Source organism: Cyprinus carpio, chromosome B9, assembly GCF_018340385.1.
Source record: "Cyprinus carpio isolate SPL01 chromosome B9, ASM1834038v1, whole genome shotgun sequence".
NCBI lineage: Eukaryota > Metazoa > Chordata > Actinopteri > Cypriniformes > Cyprinidae > Cyprinus > Cyprinus carpio.
In genome coordinates this window covers 6,657,751-6,683,124 of record NC_056605.1, presented here as the reverse complement: position 1 = coordinate 6,683,124, position 25,374 = coordinate 6,657,751, and the positions used below count along the sequence as shown (strand labels likewise).

At 34.0% G+C, this 25,374-nt stretch overlaps 1 protein-coding gene across 1 annotated transcript in view; it reads right to left on the bottom strand.

The window, feature by feature from the left end:
- LOC109098602 (ephrin type-A receptor 3-like) overlaps positions 1-25,127 on the bottom strand; it is a 123,459-nt gene extending 98,332 nt beyond the window's left edge. Inside the window, exons 1-3 of the mRNA XM_042730766.1 lie at positions 24,887-25,127; positions 15,263-15,327; positions 5,634-6,291 (exon numbers count right to left, since the gene is read on the bottom strand). Coding sequence (XP_042586700.1) covers positions 5,634-6,291; positions 15,263-15,327; positions 24,887-24,971 — 808 coding nt within the window. The 5' untranslated portion in view covers positions 24,972-25,127. The remainder of the gene's footprint in view (positions 1-5,633; positions 6,292-15,262; positions 15,328-24,886) is intronic.
- Between the last annotated feature and the right edge of the window lie 247 nt (positions 25,128-25,374).

The following is a 25,374-nucleotide window of genomic DNA, read 5'->3' as shown; positions in this document are numbered from 1 at the left end:
TGCATTCGTGTTCGCATAAGAGAAATGCTTCATTTGCATTTAGAAAGCAAATCCCTTTAAAAATAACACAGTCACATTAAGCTTCTGACTTTCTTGCAGGGCTAGCCAATATATAATAGTAAAATGTCTTATATTAAGACTTTTCTTCAATATTCATGAATTTGAATATTTATGCATTTACTCGAAATAATTGCTAGTGTAATTTTTATTTCTAATCAGAGCAATCACAGAAAAACTACAATTAAAATCTAGTTCAAATAATATAATCTAACTGTTTTCTTTATTTTTTAATAAACAACAAATATTTTTTACTGAAAATAAAATAAAATTATTGTTGTTGTAATATATTTAATCATATTTAATTAAACTGCATATATATTTAATTAAATTGCAGTCTTTGTGATTTGATAATCACACCATATCGCAATTCTGGATTTACTTTGTTTGATCGTACAGACCTAATTGTGATGCTACAAAAAAGCTTAATGCTGCTGCTGCTGCTGCTTCTTCTTCTTCTTCTTCTTCTCCTTCCTCCTCCTCCTCCTCCTCCTTTATGTAAAACCTCAAAACCATCCCAGTCTTATACTAAATTCTTGTTTTTTATTCTCAGATGAACTGTGTGCTGCTACGTAGATCAGATATTGTAACCCAACACCTAAAACTTACCGAGTTTTAACTCTTCTGCATCTCAAATGAAACTTCTCAATCCAAACATTTACAAAGGCATTATCCAGGAACCGTTTGCAGCAGCTGAACTCCACAAAGACAAAAGGCCATTAATTATTTAAGAGGTGCTCCCTCAGTGAAGCATCAAAACCCGCTATATGACTCATCCACACTTGAAGTGTTGAAATGGAGGTCTGCACACCTCAAAATATCTCTGTCAGAGTCACACTCAGGCTCCCTGCCGTAATCAATCCGTTAGCACAGCGGGCCTGCCGAGAGATTTGTGACTTAGACCCTTACCCTGCATATGAGTGTGCGACGCAGCAGCTGTCACGCTCCGGTAATACAAGCCCTTATTAGTGTCCATTAGGCTGCACTGAAACTAATAAGAGATTGTCAAATACATCCAAACATTCACACAACTCTTCAGAAAACAGAACACGGCAGACATGGCGAATCACGCTCTTAATGCAAAGCTCGTTGACATGATCGGGTGACATTACAGGGTGATCAGGAGAAGAAACGGTCAAGTTGTATTCATGAGATACTAAAATAAGACTAAAATCTTCTCATTCAGTGAACGAAAATGATGCTGAGATTCATTTATTCACTTTTCAATTTATTCGCTCACTGATAGATCGATCAATCAATCAATAAATAATTATTATAGCTTCTATAATATTTTGCATTCGCTTTTATTTGTTTTTTTTCAGGTTATTTTATTAGGTTTTTATATTATTTTAATAGTGTTATATTAATATTAATATTATATTATTTTGTAATTTCGGGTTATTATCAGTGCTGTCAAATGATTAATCACATCCAAAATAAAAGTTTTTGTTTACATTTTATATGTGTGTATACTGTATATATTTATTATGCATATATAAATACACACACATACAGTATATTTGTTTAAATATTTCCATGTATATGTTTATATTCATATAATTGATATTATACATAAATATATTTAATTCATAAACATAACATATTTTTTCTTAAATATATACATGCATGTGTATTTATATATGTATAATAAATGTACACATTAATATATTATGTAAACTTATGTATTTTATTTTTTATTTTGTTTGTGGTTATTAGTGATTTGTCATTTGTAGTTATAATATAGAAAAGTTTTTGTTTATAAATATATATTTTAATATAGGTTAATTATTAGAACTTTTGTTTTGTGCTTATTTTAATGTTACTACTGTATTTATGTTTAATTTATTTTTATTTCAGTTTTAGCTCTAGTTTAGTCCTACTTTTTTCCAATTAGTAGTTGTAGTACTTCAACTTATTTTAATTAGACACCAAGGCAACATTTTTCTATTTTCCATCTAATATTAATATTTTATTTTATTTCACCTTTATTTAAATGTTTTAATAGGTTTAGTTAACAATAACCCTGGCTCACTCATTCTTTCAATCAATCATTCAATACCATTCAAATCCCCCACTAATTCACTCATTACTCAGTCATTCATTTACTCTTTCATTACATCACTTCATTCATCCACTCACTCACTCACTCACTCAGTAACTCGTTCATTCACTCACTCATTCATGTACTTATCAAAGTCCTCCCATTGCCCTGTCATTATCATTTACATCCCAGAGACTCACTGAGTCACTTGACAGGCGTCTGGTTCTACACGCCACAAATGGGTGTTTGGATTGATAAATTGTATGGAGCAGTCACCTTCAGAGACATCAGTTCTACATGACTCCTGCCAAACCACAGGCTAGAAAACTAGCCAGCAAAAATGCATGACCATGCACAACTATTTGAAATGTATGGTCAGGCCTCAGACATCAGCATTTGTATTCAGTTTCACCGTGTGTTTGGCTGATTCCACATTTCATTCCACTCATGGGGTAAAACGAGAAACGCCAAAACCACATGTGTTTCATATAAATCACATTTAATGCATGAGGAATTAGGAGAGAAATAGTGTCTGCTTAAGAATATTAATGAGGAACTTTCAAAAGAGATTCTAAAATGGAATCCTTTAAAAAATATTAGATTATGTGCAGTATTTAAATATTGATATCTATTTATTTTTAATTACTTTAAATTTAGTCAGCATTTGTCATAGGTATATATGTGTATATATATATATATATATATATATATATATATATATATATATATATATATATATATATATATATATATATATATATATATATAGATAGATAGATAGATAGATAGATAGATATCCTATTTATTTTAGCATTTAGATTAACATACAACAATCTGCTGTACAATAAAGAACTATTGCTAACTATGACTTATGCTTATTAATAGTTAGTAAGGTAGTAGTTAAGTTTAGGTATGGAGTGGATTAAGGAATCTAAATTATGCTGGAAAAGGCATTAATATTTGTTTTATAAGTACTAATATGCAGCCAGTATAATAGAAATATGCATGCTAGTAAATAGTGAGAATTTGTCCTTAAAAATACATATTACCTGAAGATTTACTAACATTTATTTGAAGATTTACTAACATTTATTTAAAGTTTAAGGATGACATCCTTCCCTTTGAAGATCAAAGATTTTTCATCACTGATTATTGTCACACTATGATTGTAATCCTTACATTTTAAATTTATTGAATGACTAATTAAACTGCAGTCAAACGAACATCATTCCAATTAGTCAAAAGTCAAAAAGGAAAACACAATAACAAAACTGGTTTATCTTCAGATTTTTTATTTTACTTCTTTTTTTTTATCATACATTTTAATATTTAATTATCACTGAAGTGTTAAATGAAAAAGCTCCCAGAAAGCACAACTGAACTACTGAACTCAGTTAAAATGAGTGGTGATTTCTAAACTATATTGCAGTAAGTGTTAAAATAAACACATTTAATATTTCTAATATTTAACTGTTAAAATGTGCCACTACTTTAGATATATTGTGGAAATGAGGGCGTCAGGTGGACTATAGTACATGTTTAGTCAGTTTTAAGTTTATATACTGTATTATCATTTACATTTAGGTATTACTGAAACCAATTAATCACAAGGTCAGAGGTGATGGACTCTTAATGATTTAATCACTGTCTGCCAATAACACACCCAATAATAACACCAGAACAAGAGGTTAAGTTCAGCCCATCATTGCTATGGTTAATAAAATCTCAGGAATAACAGCACACTCTACTTATTTTAAGAGTAGAGTGGTCTTGTTTTTCTCATCACTTTGCCTATGGCATGCGAGTTTCAGATGCATCTTGATGTAAACACCCTCATGACCCATTTTGCAGCTGTTCCACATATAGTGTTCCATAACAGACACATAAATACAAACACAGACGTCAAACTAAACACAAGCTGGCAATCAGAGACACTCTCACATCAAGACGAGTACAGCTGGACAGAAAGCATGGCGAAATTCTTAAAAATCTCTGGGTAGTGCTGGAGTCAAGGATAGACACAGAGCATTTTATGAAGAGCAGAAGTGATTTCTCCAGGGAGACGGCTTAACTCAAATAATACCATGGGCAGGACTGAAGCGCTCAAACCAGCTGCCAGCCAATCTATTATCAGCTCCCTCAACCACAGCAAGACCTACAGTACACATTTACACACCAAACAAAATGTTCTAAGAAAGCTTTCACACTAAAGCGTTTTGTGCTTTTTGGGGTGAAAACAGATTTCCAAATTTGCCCCAAGATAGGTGATCTCAAGTGAATATGTGAAGTACAGTAGAATTCACAGTTGTTGCAAAATGCAAAACAGTCTAACTTGTGGGAATAAACCGCTATTGATTGGATTCCCATTCCTGAGCATGTTCCTGACTACTTCTCATGACTTCTCCCTTCTGAATAAATTTTGTTTGAGAGAAGATCTGCATTCCTTCAATGAATCTGCAACAGACAAACGCGAATGTGGTTTTGTGCATGTAAAGTTTGGACGGTAAATTCAAAGGGGACAAATACTTAATCGTAAAACTACTGCACTCACATCAATGGTGCCAAAGTACTGCGGTTCTGACCCAAATACTGTAAACGGAAAGCAAGCTGCCTTATGGGACATTCAGGATGTATTCTTAAATTCAAAAATGAAAATAGAACCCCAAATGGAGTCAAACATAGGGGCCATTTTTAAAAATGTAACTTTTGAAGTTACCTTTAAACCCGCTGATCAAGGTCTTCCAGGCAGATGTATCGGGGCAAGTTGGAGCAAACTCTGCAGGACGTTGGCACTCAGGAGCAAGTTTGGACACCCTTTCTTTAGAGTTACAACAGCTTGTCACTGGGACAGTAACCTTTAGGACAACTTTGTGCTTTATCTACCCCTAAAGTTGCATATTAGTACCTTACAGTAGCACCCATGGGTGTAGCTACCAGGGGGAAAAAGAGGACAGAGTTCATAGGACCAGAGACTGAAAGGGGCACAACTGAGGGCCCCCCACCACTCTAAAAATGTCTGCATGAAGCAGCGAAAGTCTCATATGCTTCACATCAAACACACACACACACACACACACATACACATACTTATCCCTCTTAAATGACTAACTTGCTTGTATTTGTGTGTCTGATGAGGTGATGCAGAGAAGTGTTTCTCAAGCTTAACTGCTTCAAGCTGCCCTTTAAGGGAGTCTGCACCACAGATCTCCTCTGTCCTCGCTTACACAAGACTCTCATGTTCCTTTCTCCAAAGCACGGCTGACAGATCAGAGGTGTGTCTGTATCTGGGAAGAATCCATTTGCACTCCGAGCGCGGGACAGATACTCAACTCACCATGGAGTTTAGAAACATTACAGACAATGAGCAGCATAAACAAATGAATGGTATTCCAGGGACACACTCAGCTGTCCCATTTAGAGCCGCTGTCTACAGAGCTGGTGCTAGTACATTATGCTGATGAAAGGAAGAAAATGGGCCGTGAAATGAAAAAGGGACTGTAAGGAGAAAAGTGTGCGTGTGAGAGAAAAACTCTACCTTGGCAAGCGACTCCCCGTTCTTCGTATCCTATGATGCACAGGCATTTCCCAATAGGCACCAGCCACTCTCCCTCGGTACTGCAGTACATTTTTGGCGGCTCTTCCTCTCTGGAATTATTGACGCATGAGCCTCTAACCTCCACGAGCGACTGAGAGTCCGTGGGTACCGTATCGGGAAACATAGCCAGGTTCCTCACCGTGAAAGGGCATTTTTTAAAGTACACCCGCACCGAAACTAGGGCCACACAGGCTCCCACGTCCTGGAAAGCCAGGTAAAAGCCCTTCTTAGTCATGGGTCCCACCTCCCGGACCTCTGTGTTTAACTTCAAGATACGGTCACCCAGGTCCATCTGAGTAAAACTCTCATCAGCGGCGATGGTGTCTATTTTGGAGAACTGGTGTTCACGAAACTTACTTCCCTGGTCTTCATCAGTCTCCAGGTAGTGTAAGTTGAATGTCTCTTTGCAGGTGAGGACCATGGGAATACTGTTGCAGTCTCTCAGGGTAAACTTGAGCTCCACATAGATCTTCTGTGCAGAATTGCGAGGAATCCAGTTGGTCCTCAACCAGTTGTTCTGGCTGTATTCCATCACGTTGCACACCTGGAAGGTCCGGATGGGTGTGTAGTGCTCATCCACACCGCTAATTTCCTCCCACTGCAAAAAAGAGAAAGAAGTTAATCAAATCTATTCTGAGAGAAACGAACGGCTACTGTACTCCTGCATTTCAACAAAACCGAGACGAATGTTAAACACCTGAGAGGCGAGGTTATTTATTTCTCAAACACATTTGGAATAATGAATCGTTTCAAATTAATATCTCCCCTGTTCGGATAATTAATGTGGGACATAATTAACGAGGCCCTCCACTCTGCGTTCTCTTCCTTGTAAAGCGAGCCTGACAAATCATTTTGTTTAGTCACTAAGGGTGTTTGAAGCCACAATGCGGCCAGAAGTCTTGAGGTTTAACGTACACAAAGCAAAATAAATGATGAACTGAGAGGCAGTGTTTTCTATTACAATAATGGAGTAGTATATGGCTCTCCGTCAAGCTGAAGTTTATAAAAGCCCTTGGCTGAGTGAGACAAGGCCTCTGGAGTGGCTGCGAGCTGTTCATTACCCAGCAGAACAAGTGTGCCCTCAAACTGAAGAAATGCCTATTTGTGTTTCAACTGCGAGGGTGCTTAATGAAACACCCCAAAAGGAGCTTCTTTTTTTTTCAGCACTTTGTTAAGATCTCAAGAATTTAATATATTGTTTTGCATCTTATTGTTTAGATACACAGCCTTTATTTTGGAAGTAAAGCAAACCAATTGAACTCACTGACAGCTGGAATTCCATCCTCGTATTTTAATGAACATTTTGGGATATTGCATACTTACCCTAGTAAAATATGTTTAAAATACATTTATTTCATACTAAATATAGTTCGTTATAGATTATTAACATACTTACTCACTTATCGCTTGAGATTACTGATCTAAAAATTATAATTAAACTTTATCTGAAGTACTACTTGTGTACATTGCACCTTTCTTAACTCTTTCCCCACCATTGATGAGTTATCTTGTCTTTTAAAAGAAAACGCTTCCCCGCCATTGACGAGTTTTTACGGCTTTTCGTGTTTTCACTGTTATACACTCGGGGGCGCTATTACACATCTTCTGAATGAGTTCAAGACCTTCCTGAACAAAAACACACATGAACAGGATGGAGAAACGAGTGATCTCTTATGTAAACAGATGCATATGAGAAATAATGTGATCATCAGCAATAGACAGTATATAAAGGAAAACTGCATGTTACAGAGTGAAATGTTGATCTAGGAAGTGGTATATAGCTGTGCAAGCTTGATGGAAGTGATTTACTGGATTTATGCTTTGATAATTATACTGAATATTATCCAGATGTAGTTTTTGATAAAAATGTTATTTTCTCACCTTTTTGCTTAAAATTATGCACTTTTTATGAAACCTACATATATTCAAGTATTGATAAAAAATAATAATAATAATAATAATGCTTTAAGCTAGAATAAAATGGATTATTTTGTTTAAAAGTAGAGGCTCTGATCTTTATTTTGGGAATTGCATATTCAAATATTCATACAGCAAAATATACTGGAGGCCATGAAATTTTAGTGAAAACCATCAAAATCTCTGACAGTGGCTGGCAACTTTTTTTAAAAAAAATGCTGGCGGGGAAAGAGTTAATATTAAGCCTTAGATGTGTTTTGATGAGGACTATTGATGATCTTTGAATATTATTGGTCTTTAAAAAGCAAGATATTTAAAGTGAACCTAAAGTATACTTGCAACAGTTCCACTTTAGCACAATCAAATATACTTCAGTATGTCTTAAGCTGAACTTCAGCACTATTTATTTTTTATTATTTTACTATTTATTACTTATTCTGCACAATTAAAGTGCACGCACACACACACACACACACACACACACACACACACACACACACACATATATACTGTATATAGTTTTTGAATACTATATACTTGATAAGACAATGTGCACAAACTACAATGGGAAAAAAAAAAGTCTTTGCCTCAGGTCATGTGGCTTAATATTTCACCCAGATATTTTTTTTGGAGGGGGGGGTTGGGGGGAATATAGTTTTTTTTTTTTTTTTTTTTTTTTTTTTTTTAATGAACTGCAACACATGCATGGATGGATCTTTCACAATAGGTTCAAGAAAATTAATTTAGATAATAGATGTGAATTTTCTTTCATGCCTTAAAAAAAAAAATTCCAGAATTAGTTTTAACTTGACCTCTTTTTTAGCTGGTTTACCAACATTTAAGTGATAGCTAGGCTAGTCCAAAACTTTTTTATTTTTTCTTTCTTCTTAAAATTTAAAGCTGATTAAGAGACAATGATTGGAATTCTGCAGAATGGATTTAAACTTCATAAAATGTGTTGAATGGAGCTGAGAGAGCAATGCACTTAAACTGCTAGCTGAAAGCATTATTAAATTAGCCAAAGCATTTAATAAACAAACAAGCAAAAAGCAGTTCAGTATTGTATAAATAACATGCTTCCCGATTCTGTGAAAATCTGTGACAAAGCAGGATCAATGGAATCTGCTTCTGATATTGTGTTTACGAACATGCGAAGTGAACAAATATGAAACAAATTGAAATAAATCAGTGGAGATTTCAGCCGGTCATTTGTCTCAGCTGCATTTTGTGAACTATTTACTTGCGTTCACCAGCATAGCCGATGCTTCAAATAAAGTCCAGGTGCCTGGGCTGTACCGCATTATCAAACTGGATAGAGAATGACTGTACTGAAACCACGGCTGCCAAAATAAATGAAATGTCATATACGTTGTGTAAATCACACACACTTGAGAATAGTGTATTACATGGACTGTCTGCTGCCATGAATGACATCAACACAGACCAAGCCAATCTCTTTCAAATAACTTTGCTTTATAACACATACCACCCGGTTATAGAGAGGGAAAAACTGTAAAAGCCCTGTCTGGATATCTCTTTTATGGACAGCAGCTTCTTGATTTCTCCAATAGCGATTGGACACCAATCTGTATTTCCTTCTCCACAGCAGGAGACGTCAGCCCTGTGCTTTGCAACTTTACACTCAATGGGCAGACCAAAGATGACTTTAGGTTTCTCCGTATATCACTTTACAATAGTAATCCCCCTTCATCAAGGAAAGCAGCAGAGAAACGAGGAAATCAGCAGTTGGTACATTTGGCAGGGCTGTGGCTCAACTCCCCCCTGTGTACACTCAGTGTGCACACAGGCCAACTGGTACTTTAAACTAATAGATTCCCTGGCACTTGGGGACAAAGTGGAGCAGAGCTTATGTTTCAGACAGATATGTAATAAAATTATAATCCTCCTCTCGCTCGTATTACAATGGAATTGCATTAGTTAGCGAAGACTGACATATACTGCTGGCTTTCGCTGGCATCACATGCACATTTCCTGAATAGGTGCACGCGGTTTCTCAATCAAATCTCACTCTCTTCATTATGACGGACAAAATTAGAGCGGATTCTGTTCGCGAGGACTCCATTAGAGTCTGAACGCCGGGATGCCGGAGAGGGCACAGAGGAAAAGACGCACTTATGTGTACACAGGAGATCTAGCAAAGGAAATGAGTTTCTGGAAGAGATGGCTGCTCGCTGTCAACTACACATTTGTACTAACTGACACAAACAAAGCTCTGACTGAGCTCAGACAACTGTGCTCTGAGTGCTCGATACCACTGCAAATACACTCTGTTCAAAGCTCGAGTGGAATAAAAGTGTAAGTGACAATTTAACTAGAGATAAACTAATGCTAGCTTTTGTTATCCGTTCTTAGCAAATGTTTTTCTCTTTTGGAAACCATCTAAATTAATTCAACATTGATTTAAATGACTTAGTAACAGTGTTGGGGAGCAATTAATTAAAATAGCATCCCAAATAAACTAATTACAATTTTCGGTAGCATAACAGTAGCTTTGCTGCTTTGAAAAAGTGCAGCTTTTTCAGTAGCAGTGACAAAACACTAGATCAATGCGTTTTGTCAAAGTGTATTGCAAAATGATTTAATGCTCAAACACACTGTTGAGAAATGTTCTCTCGTCTATATACAAATGGGAAGTATGATGCATCTTATTGAAATCACTTCATGTAAACAAACTGGTCAAGGAAAATGCTAGCAAAATGCTAGCTAAATAAACACTGGTCTGATCCCTTGAGAAAAAAAGTACACTTCAGTACTTTAAAAAGAATGTGAAAATAATATACTTCCAAAAATATATGCTTAAGTGCAAACTGAATGTAATGTGTTCAGACACTAAATTTAATTTTTTTTTGCAATTAAATGAAAACATATTACAGTTTAAGTTTATAATAAATTAAATAAGCTTTACTTTAGAGCAAATTAAATAAGACTTAATTACATCTTCATATGAAATTTCATAATTACTTCCCTTGACTTTGAAATATGGTTATAGTTTACCGCTGAATGCACATTTATGGTAAATATAAAAATATTAAATGATTAATGCAATTTCTATTTATGTCATGTATTAAATATATTTGTAATTACACATTTATAATGATTATGGTGCAATGTACTACACTGAAAATATATTAACTTTAAATGTAATATTGAATAACAAACTGCCATAAAAATTACAATTAAACTAAATAGGTAGCCTTTTACTTCACTATTAATGTCTGCAAGTACAGTTTCCTAAAGTATACTTTAAAGAGATAAAGAACACTACTAATGCTTATTCAATACAATTAAGCACACTTCTTTTTACAAGATTGAAAGAAAGAAAGAAAGAAAGAAAGAAAGAAAGAAAGAAAGAAAGAAAGAAAGAAAGAAAGAAAGAAAGACAGAAATATATTATCTGACATAATTAAACAAATATATTGCCACCCTACATAGAGTTAGTGTAGATAGCTACTTGTTGATTGGTTGTTGTGCTGCTAACTATTTCAGTGTAGCTTACTAAATTACTTTAATTTATGTGCAGCTTGTATTTTGAGAAGCTACAGTTTCAAATCAGCTTACCGACACCGTTCAAGAAGCATAAACTTATCCATATTATATTACAAACCTCCCAAACTAAATTGAAGACACAAATCACTCCAAAAAGAAAACTGAAAAAGACTTATGTTTATATGTGAGGCCCGTGAGCCCACCCTATTCCCACAATACAGCAGGAAACACTAGAAATGACAAGTACTTCACCATCTAAGATTTCTTGCACTAGGTCACAACGACAACTGTACCCTATCAGTCAATACCTTTTCATCACAGCTTTTACTACAGAGGAACCATAACACATTGTGTGCTGGCCGCTCACCCCGCTGAGGCCATATGACGTGCTAATCCACCTTTATAGAGGGGGTTTTCTTTGCACTTTGTACAGCTGGAGACCTTTCACAGTTTCCTTTTAGGGTTGGGGTGGGGGGAACTAAATGAGTTTTAGCATCATGTTGGAAATATTGTCTTTCGCTGCAGGCGCTGGCGGAGTGTGACTTCAGAAACGCATAATGAAAATTTTGTGTTTGCTGCCTGTTTTGTCTCAGTCGATTATGCTACGACACAGCAGATCTTCTGGCTTCTACTCCAGATTTTTAGAGACCAAAATAAGATGAGGAAGTAGGTTATTAATGAATGCTGATGAAGTTTGAGTCAAAACAATCTGTTTAATATTACTTTTATTGCTTTTGAGTTTTCATTTTTAACTCAGCACAGATGACTTATTCAGCTGTTATGAATAATCTACAGTTTTGCATTCATCGAATTACAAATAATATAGAAAAATTAAGAATTTTAGCATTTAATTTGCTGAATTATCCTATCTATCTATCTATCTATCTATCTATCTATCTATCTATCTATCTATCTATCTATCTATCTATCTATCTATCTATCTATCTATCTATCTATCTATCTGTGTGTATAGTGTCACATTATATATTTTACACTATATATTTTAAAAAATATATATACATATAAACAGATAGATAGATAGATAGATAGATAGATAGATAGATAGATAGATAGATAGATTTTGTTACTGTACTGAAGCAAACAAAATTGGTTTAATATTGTCTGAAAAAAACAAAACAAAAAAACTTTATAATAAAGTGTCTCTTTTTTCCAACTGCTGTTAGATATGGTTAGATGTATAAACCAGAAGAGAAACATTAAAAATTTATAACAAAAAAATAAAACACACACACACACACACACACACACACACACACACATATATATATATATATTACTTTTTGTGTTTTTCACAATACGTTTTGTTTCAAAACAGTTTCACAGTTAACTTTGTCCTAAAAAAAATATTTTGTAATTTTTATTTCACTCTCCTCTAAATATTTTTATTGAATATTTATTCTGCAATTACTACATGATAAACATATGATGAGTCCAATATGATATACAGTAAGACTACTAATACCATAAAATATCATTTTTGTCAAACCAATCAATTCTAAATTCTAGATTTTTACACTGTATGAATAGATATTTCTACATACTTCAAAATCTAGTTCTGCCATCCAAACCAAAGAAAATTATTTTAAAACAATGAAAAATATTTGCAGCCGAGAATATTTACATTTCTGGCCTGCTATCCAGTCCAGCCACCAATACTCCCAGTGCAACAGATCAATCCTGTTATTCATTCAAAAATCTTAAACGGAATTAAAAACAATGCCATTGCCAAGTCAGTGTTCAAGATCCATTTGCACTTCTCGTTCTGTTCCTGAGCTAAAACAGCTTTAGAAAAACGAGGCATTCCAAACCCCAAAACTACACCCACCAATCAAGCTCTAATCGCCATCTCCACAGACGCCACAGCAAAGACGCTCTTTACCAACTCGAAGAACAATTGCGTCGAGTCCTCAGAGCAGCGCAACAGATCGCAGCGGTTCACACGCAGACAGAGTAATCCGACTGCCTTGGGTAATGAATCCCAGGCTGAGGCCTGATGCAATTTGGAGAGGCTGTAATAAACAGCGATGCGTGTTTAAAGAGCTGTGTGCGCAGGGCCGGTTTATATTTACTGGCCTTATCTGAGCGGGCGGCCGCACAGGGAGCGTCCGATGGGCTTTAGCTCTTAATTTGCTTTAACCGGGCCGATTTGTGCTTACACTGGCAGAAGGCGGGCGGCCCATCCGTCAGTGTCAGCGCTCTGCGGCGGCACATTATTTGAAATCATTTTTTGAGGGCATAGCTTTCAGGGCAAAATGCTTATCGCTCCAAACTAGGGAGAAGTCCTGAGTAATTAGAGTTAATTCACCTTGAGAACCTGATCTTCGCTGTAATCGTGACAACGGCTGCATGCTGACTTAATAAATCCCAGAGCATTCAGCGCGTATCTGCGAGGGATTTCCTTTTTTATTCTAAATCACCTTTATGGCTATTGTAAAGATTAATGATGCTTTCTCTGTTGAACTTATGTACGTTTAGAAATTAATCTAGCAAATTAGTGCAATTACTCAATTTTCCATAAACGCACTCTACATTAAAAAGCACTTAATATAAAATGCAAATGACCTTTTTGTTTTTTTGCTTCATGTTTTTCTTTTTCTTTACCTTCCCTTTTCTTCTCCCTTGCTTATAAGAAAGGAAAGCTTCAGGTTTTACTGTGCCAACAGTAAAAAAGAACGAGGGGAAACAAGGTTTGGCAGCTATATGGAACAAATTACTGGATTACCTTTAGCAACTGCCAGCAAGTCATTTTAACACATAATAAAGTTTAAAGAAAGGTTTGGTCCGAGTAACCCTTGAGACCAGTACCTGTGCAGCTTGACAAATAAACATGGTTATTATCGGAAGTTGCGACCTTGAGGTTTTGACAACAAAAATAAAGTACCTTGACTTGTTCTGCACTGACATGAAAAACATACCTTTGGGCTTAGTGTTCTCAAATTTTGTTTTATAATGTTCATAATACTGTATATGTTGTCTGTATTTATATATATATATATATATATATATATATATATATATATATATATATATATATATATATATATATATATATATATATATATATATATATATATATACTTTTGGAATGACTAAGATTTTATTTTATTTTATTTTATTTTATTTTATTTTATTTTATTTTATTTTTATTTTATTTTATTTTATTTTATTTTATTTTATTTTATTTTATTTTATTTTATTAATCTCTTATGCTTACCAAGGCTGCATTTATTTGATCAAATATAATATAAATTTAAAAGACCTTGTCTACTGAAATACATTTTAAATTGTAATTTATTCCTGTGATGTAGAGCTGAATTTTCAGCATCAGTACTCCAGTCTTCAGTGTCACATGATGCTTCGAAAATCATTCTGATATGCTAATATATGTAAATGTGCTAATAATTCTCATATTTAATGCTCATTTATTATCAATTATTACTGGTGCTCAATTATTAATAATGGTTCTTCTTATTATTATAAATGTTGAGGTTTTGTTGCTTAATATTTTTGTGGAAACCGTGATACATTCCTTTTCATGTTTCTTTGCAGTGTTCAATAATTAGAAACATAAAATATGTTTTGGCAAATCAGTATATTAGAATGATTTCTGAAGGATCATGTGACACTGAAGACTGGAGTAATGATGCTGAAAATCAGTTTTGCATCACAGGAATAAATTACATTTTAAAATATATTCAATTAGAAAACAGTTATTTTAAATTGTAACAGTATTTCACAATGTTATTGTTTTTACTGTATTTTTCGATTAAAATAAATGCAGCTTTGGTGAGTATAAAAGACCATTTTACAAAACACTAAAAAAGTAATCATTTAGTATTTAAAATCAATAATTAGTAATTAGTAATTCTAACTTTATCAGTTTATCAACTATAATTGATGTTAGTGTATATACATTTATTGTCAAACCCCTAAATACTTTGTAAAATTATCCAAACAAAATCACATTAAATGATCATATTCGTTTTTTGAAACTTAACTCAAAATATTAAATGCCCCAAAAATGGCACACAACATTTTGGCTCCCCAACAATATCCTCACAGCATGAAATCTCTGTTCTCTTCTTTTCCACTAAAAAAATATGGATTAGGTCTGCAGCACTCACCCCATGGGATGGGGATGATATCCAGCCCAGCTCCCCTTGGCTTGCTTTGGAGTCCAACAGGTTAACTGTAGAAAAGAGAGAAGGGGAGAGAAACAAATAAGCAGCTAGCCCTTTTTAGACCCATCAACACAGTATTTACTCAGCTGCACTGCTTTATGCCACAATCCAATTAAACTAACAATGGAGTCAACGAACTCATCCTTCAAACCAGTATTTTTCAGTTAGCTGCACAAGCTTTAACGGCCGGAGAAAAGTTACCCTCGTTACCTCGTGCATGACGGGATCTTTAACATCTGACCCATCGCTGATCTTGTGTGTTTCCGAGTATTATTTCACTGATAGGCATCTTTAACAAGGCAAACAAATCACAAAGGCTTTGTTTTATCTGACAAGCACCATCTGAAAGGATTCAATATATTAAAGTGTTGTGTTGATAAAAGATTATAGCTAGAACATGATTGTTTTTTTAAACATTTAACCTTAAAGTGATGTTGTTACTGTGTAATTACAAAAAATAAATTACTATGTTACTAATCATTGCATCATTTACTGTTATATCAATAAACATATATGTAATGTGTAACTATGTCACCTCAAAACAAAGGAAAACACTACATTTGCTCACTAATATAATTACTTTATCGGTATAACAGCTTTTATTAATTCAATTACTAAACATTTTTTTTCACAATACATTTTGTTCCAAAATAGTTTCTATGTTAACTTTGTCCTAAAAATATGTTTTGCAATTTTTATTTCACTTCCTCACTTTCTAAATATTTATTATTGAATATTTATACAAAAATGACTATAATATGATATACATATATATGATAAATCCTGTTAATGTGATATATGACTACTCATAACAGATTACTTTAGTCATACTGATCGATCCTAAATAAATATATTAAATAACAACATATTTATTTTGTTATTTATTTGAAGACATAAAATATCTTTTTTTACCATATTTAAAAGATTTCTTTATTTATTTATAAATAATATAAATCGAAAACAAATATATTCATAACACAAATTCTTTATTTCCCATTTATATTTTGCTTATTAATGTTTTTCTAATTTATGCAGTATAAATATTTGAAAATTCTCAGATGTTATTGTTTTATTTAACTCATACACTGTTTAATCTGTATCTGCCTTTGTATTCAATATTTATTTCTATTTGTGTAGACATTTTCATTTTTATCAAACATATCAAATCCTTGTCCAATCCAATCAACTAAAATGAAGTAAACAACAATAAAACAAAGGAAAATGAAAACTAAAACAACGGGAGATGACAGCAAGGAAAAATGACTGCATTATTAAAAATGGCTGGCTGGCTGCATGGCGTGCTACAGCGGGGGAAGGTCGTGACAAGCTCTTGACATCTCAGTGTCTCCTGCTCTCATAACAACGACTCCTGTTTGATTGAGCAAGGCTTCTACAGGCACAAAGAGAGAGAACAAAAGCCTCCATCGGCGTACAGTAAACGCATAATCCCAGCTGACATGTGGGCCACTCAGCATGGCGTCTATGGCCCCTACTAATAGCTGTGTCGCTCATTCTCCCTACAGCGACGGCCAGAAAACATCCAGCCAAACCACAAATGGACATATGGGACATGGATGACATAAACCTTTCTTTTCTAAAAGAGCCTAGAAACATATACTTTATTGCCAGTATTTATTTTCCTATCACAAAGCGTGACATGATGTCCGAGTCGGGGCCAATACACCTTCTAAACGTAAGAATTTGTTCCTAGTACCAGTCAGAAATTTGGACACACTTGCTCATTCTTCAACATTTATTATCATGGATGCATTTATTGTTTTGCAGATTTTAGAACAATAGAAGTAATCAAAATGTTAAAATATATATATATATATTTTTTATAATAATAATAATAACAATAATAACACTGGGCAAATCTAACATTGTAATGACCAAAAAAAAAATAATATCTAATATTTAAGATTTTTACTGAAGTTCACATTTATGCTCAACACTTTCATTGTTTACCTTGATCATTTATTTACTTTATTTATAATTATATTATTATTATTATTATAAATCATTATCACTGAACTATTAATTAAATTAAATTAAATTAAATTAAATTAAATTAAATTAAATTAAATTAAATTAAATTAAATTAAATTAAATTAAATTAAATTCATTTTTAGAGACTAAAATATGACAAGTAAGCAGATTTTAATGGAATATTGATGGGAACAATGTGAAGTTTGAGCCAAAATAACCTGTTTAATATTGGCTTATTATTTTTAATCTTTAATTCTGTACTTTAAAAAAAAAAAAAAAAAACTTGCTTAGTTTCTATGAATAGTCTATTGTTTTTCATTCATCAAATTACAAATAAAAATAGAAAATTTTAAACAATTAGATGAATGATTTTATTCATAGCTTCTACTTGACTGAATTATCAATATAAATTGTATTTTAATTTTGTAGAGAATATCATACGATAGGGCAATTTTACTTATTGCTATTTATTCAATTCAATTCAATTAAATCAAATCTTAGTTTTGTAAAGAGAAATATTATATGTGGAATTTTTATATGCGTGTGTATAATTTTTGGAGTTTTTTTTTATTTATTTATTTATTTATTTTTATTGATTTAATATTATTTTTTTTTTTCAGTAGATGAGAATATTTTTAAGATCACGATAAGTATAAATTCAGACAGGTGCATCCATAATTTTATATGGATAAACTATATATCAGTCTGTTACAGACTCCATTATCAAATTCCAGCAGAAAACGGCACCACACCTGAGCGCTAGCCAAACAGCTGGCTGTTCTCATACTGAAGATGATCCCTATTAACAATAATAAAGCTATCTGCTTATGTCAGATAATGGCAGCTCACATCCAGCTCCGTTGGTTCCAATTTAAATTTCTCAATGAGCCGAGCCCACATCTCAAATTGAGCCGACCAGGGAAATTTGAGACCATAAAATTAGAAAGCTACATGGGTGAGGCGAATTCTGCAGATGTAAGAGAAGGAAATCACAGCCAACGTCATTCCCACCCTCTCCACCAAAAACGTAGCATCAAGCACAAAACAGAGGGCTGATTATGAACAGCTGATCTAACGGCCATCTCATCCAACCAACCACATCAGACCAAACAGTTAAATCAATAGAGGAGCGAGACAATAATCTAGGATTCCAACCACAGGCTGCCAAGGGCTTTCTGTCTCTCTAATGTATCATCCCTGAACTATAGCTATTGTTTTCCTTTCATACATTGATCGCACACATTAACAGTGGCGTGAAAGAGACAATGGTAATGTTTCATTCACAAACTGTCTATGAACAGCTCAGTGTGAAATGTAATGGTTATGTGACTAATGACGAATTACTTATTTAGCTGAAGCAACTTTCAGTACATGGCAACTGTAATTTTGTTCGCATTTTCCTTTACAAATCACAAATTACTACAAATCTATGGTATAATAAATGTACAAATGCCAAGTGTAATAGTATCACACATAATTTACATTGAGATCATAATATTAAATTTAACAAAGACAAGAAATCTGTATTGAAAATGCCCCATTACCATTATCTATCAACCTAGAAATAAAAATGTACACTTAAATGCAAATGTATCATAATTTCACTTTTATATTGTATTATGAGTAATTGACCTTAAATACTAGTACAGATATTAACTTCAATTCAAATGCATCATAATTTCACTTTCATATTATGAGTAACTGACATTAGATACTGTAAGTATAGACATGCATTTAAATTCAAAGGCATCATAATTTCACTTTTATATCATATTATATGTAGACATGCATTTGAATTTAATTGTATCATAACTTCACTTTTATATTGTATTATGAATAATTGATATTAAATACTGTAAGTATATATATATATATATATATATATATATATATGTATATATATATATATATGCACTTAAATTCAAAAGCATCATAATTTCACTTTTACATTTTATTATGGGTAACAATTTAAACGTATATATATATACTTACAGTATTTAATGTCAGTTACTCATAATACAATATAAAAGTGAAATGATGCTTTTTAATTTAAATGCATATCTTTAATTATAGTAGGCTGTTTAATGTCAAAGGCATCATAATTTCACATTTATATCATATTATGGGTATTTGACATGAAATACTATAGGTAAGTGGAAATTTCCCGTTGTGAAAATTAATTTAAGCAACATTTTAATCTACAAATAAATAAATAAATAAATAATAGAGCAGCTTTTATTACATTATATTCACAGACTACACTGAATATCACTGAATAATAATTTTGAAAATTAATTCATCACAATGCAGGAACATATAAAATTAACTAGGGAAAATAAAATAAAATAAAATAAAATAAAATAAAATAAAATAAAATAAAATAAAATAAAATAAAATAAAATAAAATAAAAATTCTTACATATTTTTATTTAAAATTCACTTTTAGAAAAGTGGATGCTATGTTGTAACAGCCCACATGCTGAATAAGTATCATCGCTCCAACATCTTGTTTGTGAAGAAATGTAGTGTGTTACAAATCGGCCTTTTACAACTGCCTTGTCACATAATTCTTAAGATCTCATTGTGTTTCAGGAGAATAGCATACAGCACTCGCAGAAAATAGCCACTAACGTTACACATATCTGTGATCACGGCTGTCGATTATGATCTGAATGAGATTTGCATGGGTTTAAGAGAACCATATGGCCCGTAAATGGCACAGTGCCTTCTCTCCTCACCGTCCTCTTCACCTCTCAGGTAGTTAATTAAATCTGTTATTGAATTAAGATGAGAGTCAGGTGTCTGAACACCTCAGAACCGCCGGGTCCTCTGAGAGCAGAGGAGCTGATGCCTGGCTTTATTAAAATCTGACTGTGGGTGTATAAGACACACAGCGGATTATTTTCAAAGGATTTTCGAGTGAGAACAAGAGGCCGCGATATGTGTGTCCAAAATATCCACTGCTGCTCCAATGATCCCTTTTCTCACCCACACTAGATCCTCCCCTGCAGCTGGTCTATCTTCACTAAGGGTCGCCACGAAGCCCAAAACCAAGAGGTCAGTACTTGTAAGTTTTATGATTTATGGCTTCCTTACAAGTCAAACCACATTTTGGGTTTTAGATTCAAGAGCTGTCAGGATTTGGCGCTCTGTGTTTACTAATTCCCCAACTCAACTATCCGAAAAACCAAAAACAAACACATTCAACTGGAAAAACAATAGCAAATTGCAGGTCCTGCAGCTTGATCGAAGCTTCCGCCCATAGTGGCACGATGGCAATGAAGTATTAACCTCTACGCCATGAATAATTCAGTCGAGTCTCAGGGTGCCCCCCCGAATGCTTGCAGCTTTTCTGTCCACCATCTCCGTCCAAAATCCACCCATCAGCACAACCACACACGTTACGGTTATATTGATGATACGGTATGCATTGGATGCGATTGTATGTGTAAGCACATTTCCAAATGTCTAAAAAACATCAGCCGTCCCGTCTGGAAACTAGTGCACCGTGACATCACACCACACCATGTCGTAGTCTGAGCGAGAGGAGCGCTGTGGCTGGCGTACTGCGCCATCTTGGCCACAAGTTAGAAAATGGAAACCTTAGGAACGTAGTTGTGTTGAATGATTCGTTTACGTCTGTATTTATGTTTTTGGCAGATGCTCTATTCTGGAGCTGATGCTGATGGGCTTTGGGAAGATTTCCTGAGATATTTCAGTGTTGTTTTAGTTGAAATCGGCGTGTAAGGATGTGGTCAACTGTTCGCTGTAATCCCACATGCTCGGAAAACTGTCTGTCGTGAGTAGCCTATACGGACGACAGGATAGGCGATATGCATTACACTAGACTGCTCCCAAAAGTTTACCCACCACAAACGTGACTCACATAGGCCAGGCTAAATGGCAGAGAAATTAATTTGCTTCTTTAAACAGAAGTATGTTTCACTAGGCAGTGTGCCCAGATCCAAAAAAAGAAGATATCAATTCCGCTTTTTTTTTTTTTTTCGTGCCATGTGTTGTTTATTAAAAAAATAAAATATAATGGCATTAAACTCGCTGCTACTGATTAAGAAAATTGCCACTGTTTATTAAATAAACTTTAAAACAGTGAAGTTTAATTTGTATATTTAAAGTCTGATTTTTTTTTTTTTTTTTTTTTTTTCAAAATTAGAAACAGAACGTAATTTGTATTTCAAAAATGGGAAAAATAATAAATTACCAAAGAGAGAAAAAAGATAAACAAAACTTTGTTGTGATGAAAAAAATAAAAATAAATAAATAAATAAAAGTGAGATTTCATGCTGTGTGCTTCTACAGAACAGTGTAAGTAGGCCTCGAGTTACTTTGTTGCTTTTAAACAAAGCCTATAGACAAAATGGAGTAAAAATACTCAAGAATATTTTTAGACTATTACTGTGCTGCTTGGAAATTCAGAAAATACCTAAACATACATTACATATATTGATATGTAAATACATATTAAATTACAGAGGTCAACTGGTCAGACGGTCAATCAAAATGTATTTATTTATTTATTTATTTATTAAGCTAGTTAGTAGTATTAGTAGTATTTTTTATTATTTTTTTTTTATTATTATTTTATTTTATTTTTTTAGATGTTGTAGGTTATAGTTAAGTAGCCTAGGGTTTTCCATATTGTTCCCCAACTTTTTAATCGTTAAAAAAAATAATAATAATAAAAAATAAATAAATAAATAAACCCAGCTGTAGCTTTTAAAATGTATTTCAATGCTTAATTTTGCTCAATTAAAAATGACACAGTAACGTGTTTCGGGCTTACGTTTATTACGTTTACACGAATAAGGTCGCAATGAGATGCGCTCCACAAGGATTTGGTTACTAAAATTCATTACATGCAATAAAGACATTACTTTAAAGTTTTGATTATTATTATCCCTATTTTACGGCCTGATGTTAAGGGTTAAAGTGCACGGCCCATGCAGTAAATCGACCCGTTTCAGCCCGAGCAGAAGAAAGCGTCTGAACTGAAAAGTCATTGGTGTCAGGTCAAGAATCAGGTCCATGGGATTTGTTAACCAAGCGAAGTTACGTGATGAAATCTTATTAAAATGAAATAAATAAATAAATAAAAAAAGATGAATACGTTTCAAACTCCACTAGAGTTTATTTTCAGAAAAAGGGGGGAAATAGGCTACTCAGTCTCGCTTCGCATCGATAGGCTATATCTTTCAAATCACATATTGACTCCGAAAGGATTTATGAGTCTCTAAGACTCTTTTTTTCTGAATTAATGCTCGTTGTGTAAATGTATTATTCTAAGAAAGGGGGTTAATATGAACATGAAATGTATAGTTGAACTACTACTTTTTAATTCAAATCATAATTCAATCGAGGCATGACAATGCATCAATGCATGAATTTCGGGAGGTGAGCCGCGATTACCTAAAGGTCATCAAACTGGCCTCTGACGCTTTACACGTCCAATATTAGTTAATAATAATAGCCTACTAATAATAATAATAAAAACTACTATTTTTATTAATTCAGATCATGTAAGGATATAATAAACACCACAGCTGAGCTGATTAGGCGACTTCAAGCTGTAAGAAAGCACTTTGCTCCAAATGATATCAATAGCTGCGGCTCTATACTGACACTCTCTGGTGAAAAACACGTCCCATTACATACTTTTTCAGCAAAAGGTAGGCCTAATTCACAGCCCATAAATCATAATCAGAGAGAAAAGTCGCTCGGTTCCTCAGAACAGACAGCTAAAGCGTCGTGAAGCATCAGAAAGATTGTGTTGACAGCATAAAAACACATCTTTCCACACAGATCTCAAAAATATCAATTCTAAACCCAATAATAGCAAACTGACCTGAATGTGTTGCATTTCGAACATAAATTCCACCACTAAACGAATCTTTTCATCTTTTGTATCGCTTCATAACAGTACTGAATGAGATAAACGAATGTCTTTTTCTCTTTTTTTTCTCTCTAATTAGGCCAAATATAATCAAGAGCAACTGAAGTTTTGGAAATGCTAATAAACAGGTCGATATATCGAATATATGACAATACTTAGGAAAACTTCTATAGATGGGCTATAGACAAAAAGTCTCACGTCTCTTTTTTCCTCCCGAGCGACTATAGAAAAAAATACTTTATAGCTCTGAACGGGTCAAACAATGCTAATCACTGTGAACAAAACGCTTAGAGATATACATAAGACACATAAAAACGGGCTGAACACGCATATAAAGCAAATATAAAAATAAATAGCATAAAACACACCCCTTATTTAGGCCTACATCTACATCTCGACCCCGCCGCTTTTTAAAGTGCTTCACAAAGGACGTTTAGATGTCAAAATACAAATACAGTGTCCTACAAATAAAAACTGTTTTGTTAAAAAAAAAAAAAAATAGAGAGAGTGCATCTGTACCTAACTTTGCTGTCTTGATATGCTTAGGATTTTAAGTTATTGACTTTAAAAACGATTGTACTGTCACTTGATCACTTTATTTGAACTTTCACCAGTTTGTAGGCCTTTACTGTAGTTGTACAGATTAACCAATAGCTCATATGTGATTGAAAATTTAAAGCAAGATGTCAACACATGTGCAAATATATATAAGTTAATAACTAATCGTGTGATTAGCATTAGACAACTGAGATAACTGGAACAACGTCGGCATCAATAAACTCTAATGTAACCTATTAGTTTTGAGTAATATTCATAAAACCAACCGCAGATTATAACAGTTAATATAAACACTTCTGTTTATCTTTACGTTAACATCAACGTGCGCTTTAAGTAAAAAAAAAAATAAATAAATAAATAAATGAATATTAGATATTTGCATATGTGACAGTCAGCCGATTATAGCTTAAATAACTGCTTACCCAAAGGGCGCATTTGAAGCAAAGCATATCCAATAAGTTGAAGTATTTCACGTATTACAACAAAAGCGCAGTGCAACTGAATAAACTCGGCGCACAAACTTACAGCGCATGTAAATATGTCTTATAACTAGACTCCATACAAGATTACCACAAAATCATTTAAGCATTTTTTTTCATTATGAAGAAATTTAAAAAAATGCATCAAATGCACAAAGAGCCTTTACATACATATAGCCTATTTTAAGATTATGCGGTATGCCCAGTTGATTTTCGGACTGGATATTGCGCGCAGTCGTTGCGCGTTCGTGCTTTCCCAGCCGATCGATCGTTTCAATACATGCTTTTATCACGCAGCTCAAGCAACCTTAACAAACAATAATAAACAGCACTTAAAGTTGGATTTGCAGCGACATCTTTCTATAAATTTCCCGCGCAAGCAATTCAATGCGTCTCACGCAGAACTGCGATATTATTGATTCGGTTCATTTGGAGCAGCAGCTCTGATATAAAGTGAACGAGCGAGCGTTTAACCTTAAACTGCAAAGCAGGTAACTATTCACTTCGATGTCATTTCCCCTGTCTGGTCCAGCGCAAGTCAGCTGGCAGTAATGTAAAGACAGAGTCTATCACACGCTACAGGAGAAGCAGAGATGCGGTAGAATATGTCTCGCGCTCCAGACGTTATCTTACCTTCATTGGACGGATGAATAATGAATTCTGCGCTGGAAATAAACGTGAAGAGAAAAAGGAAAAGTATTAAGGTTTTGGAATCCATGTTAGCTGTTGAGGGGGCAAAACAAGGTACATAACTCCATGAAGCATGCCACTCATGTGAGGGCTTCTGTTCCGACACAAGTTACCATTCTCGGCTCAGAGGCTGATGTCAAGTTTGACACCGGAGACGAGGAGGAGTCTCTCTCTCTCTCTCTCTCTCTCTCTCTCTCTCTCTCTCTCTCTCTCTCTCTCTCTCTCTCTCTCTCTCTCTCTCTCTCCTCAGTTATCACCGGGAGCTTCCCTTTTTCGCTGGGTCCTACACACCAGACAGCGCCGTTTATTAGACCAGCAGGTTCAACAGAGGTCATGTCATCTCTCGGAAATTGAAGGAAAGACAAAAACACATGAGGCAGCTCATCAAATTCCAGTTACTATATGTCACATAGCGGAATTTATGCACTTCA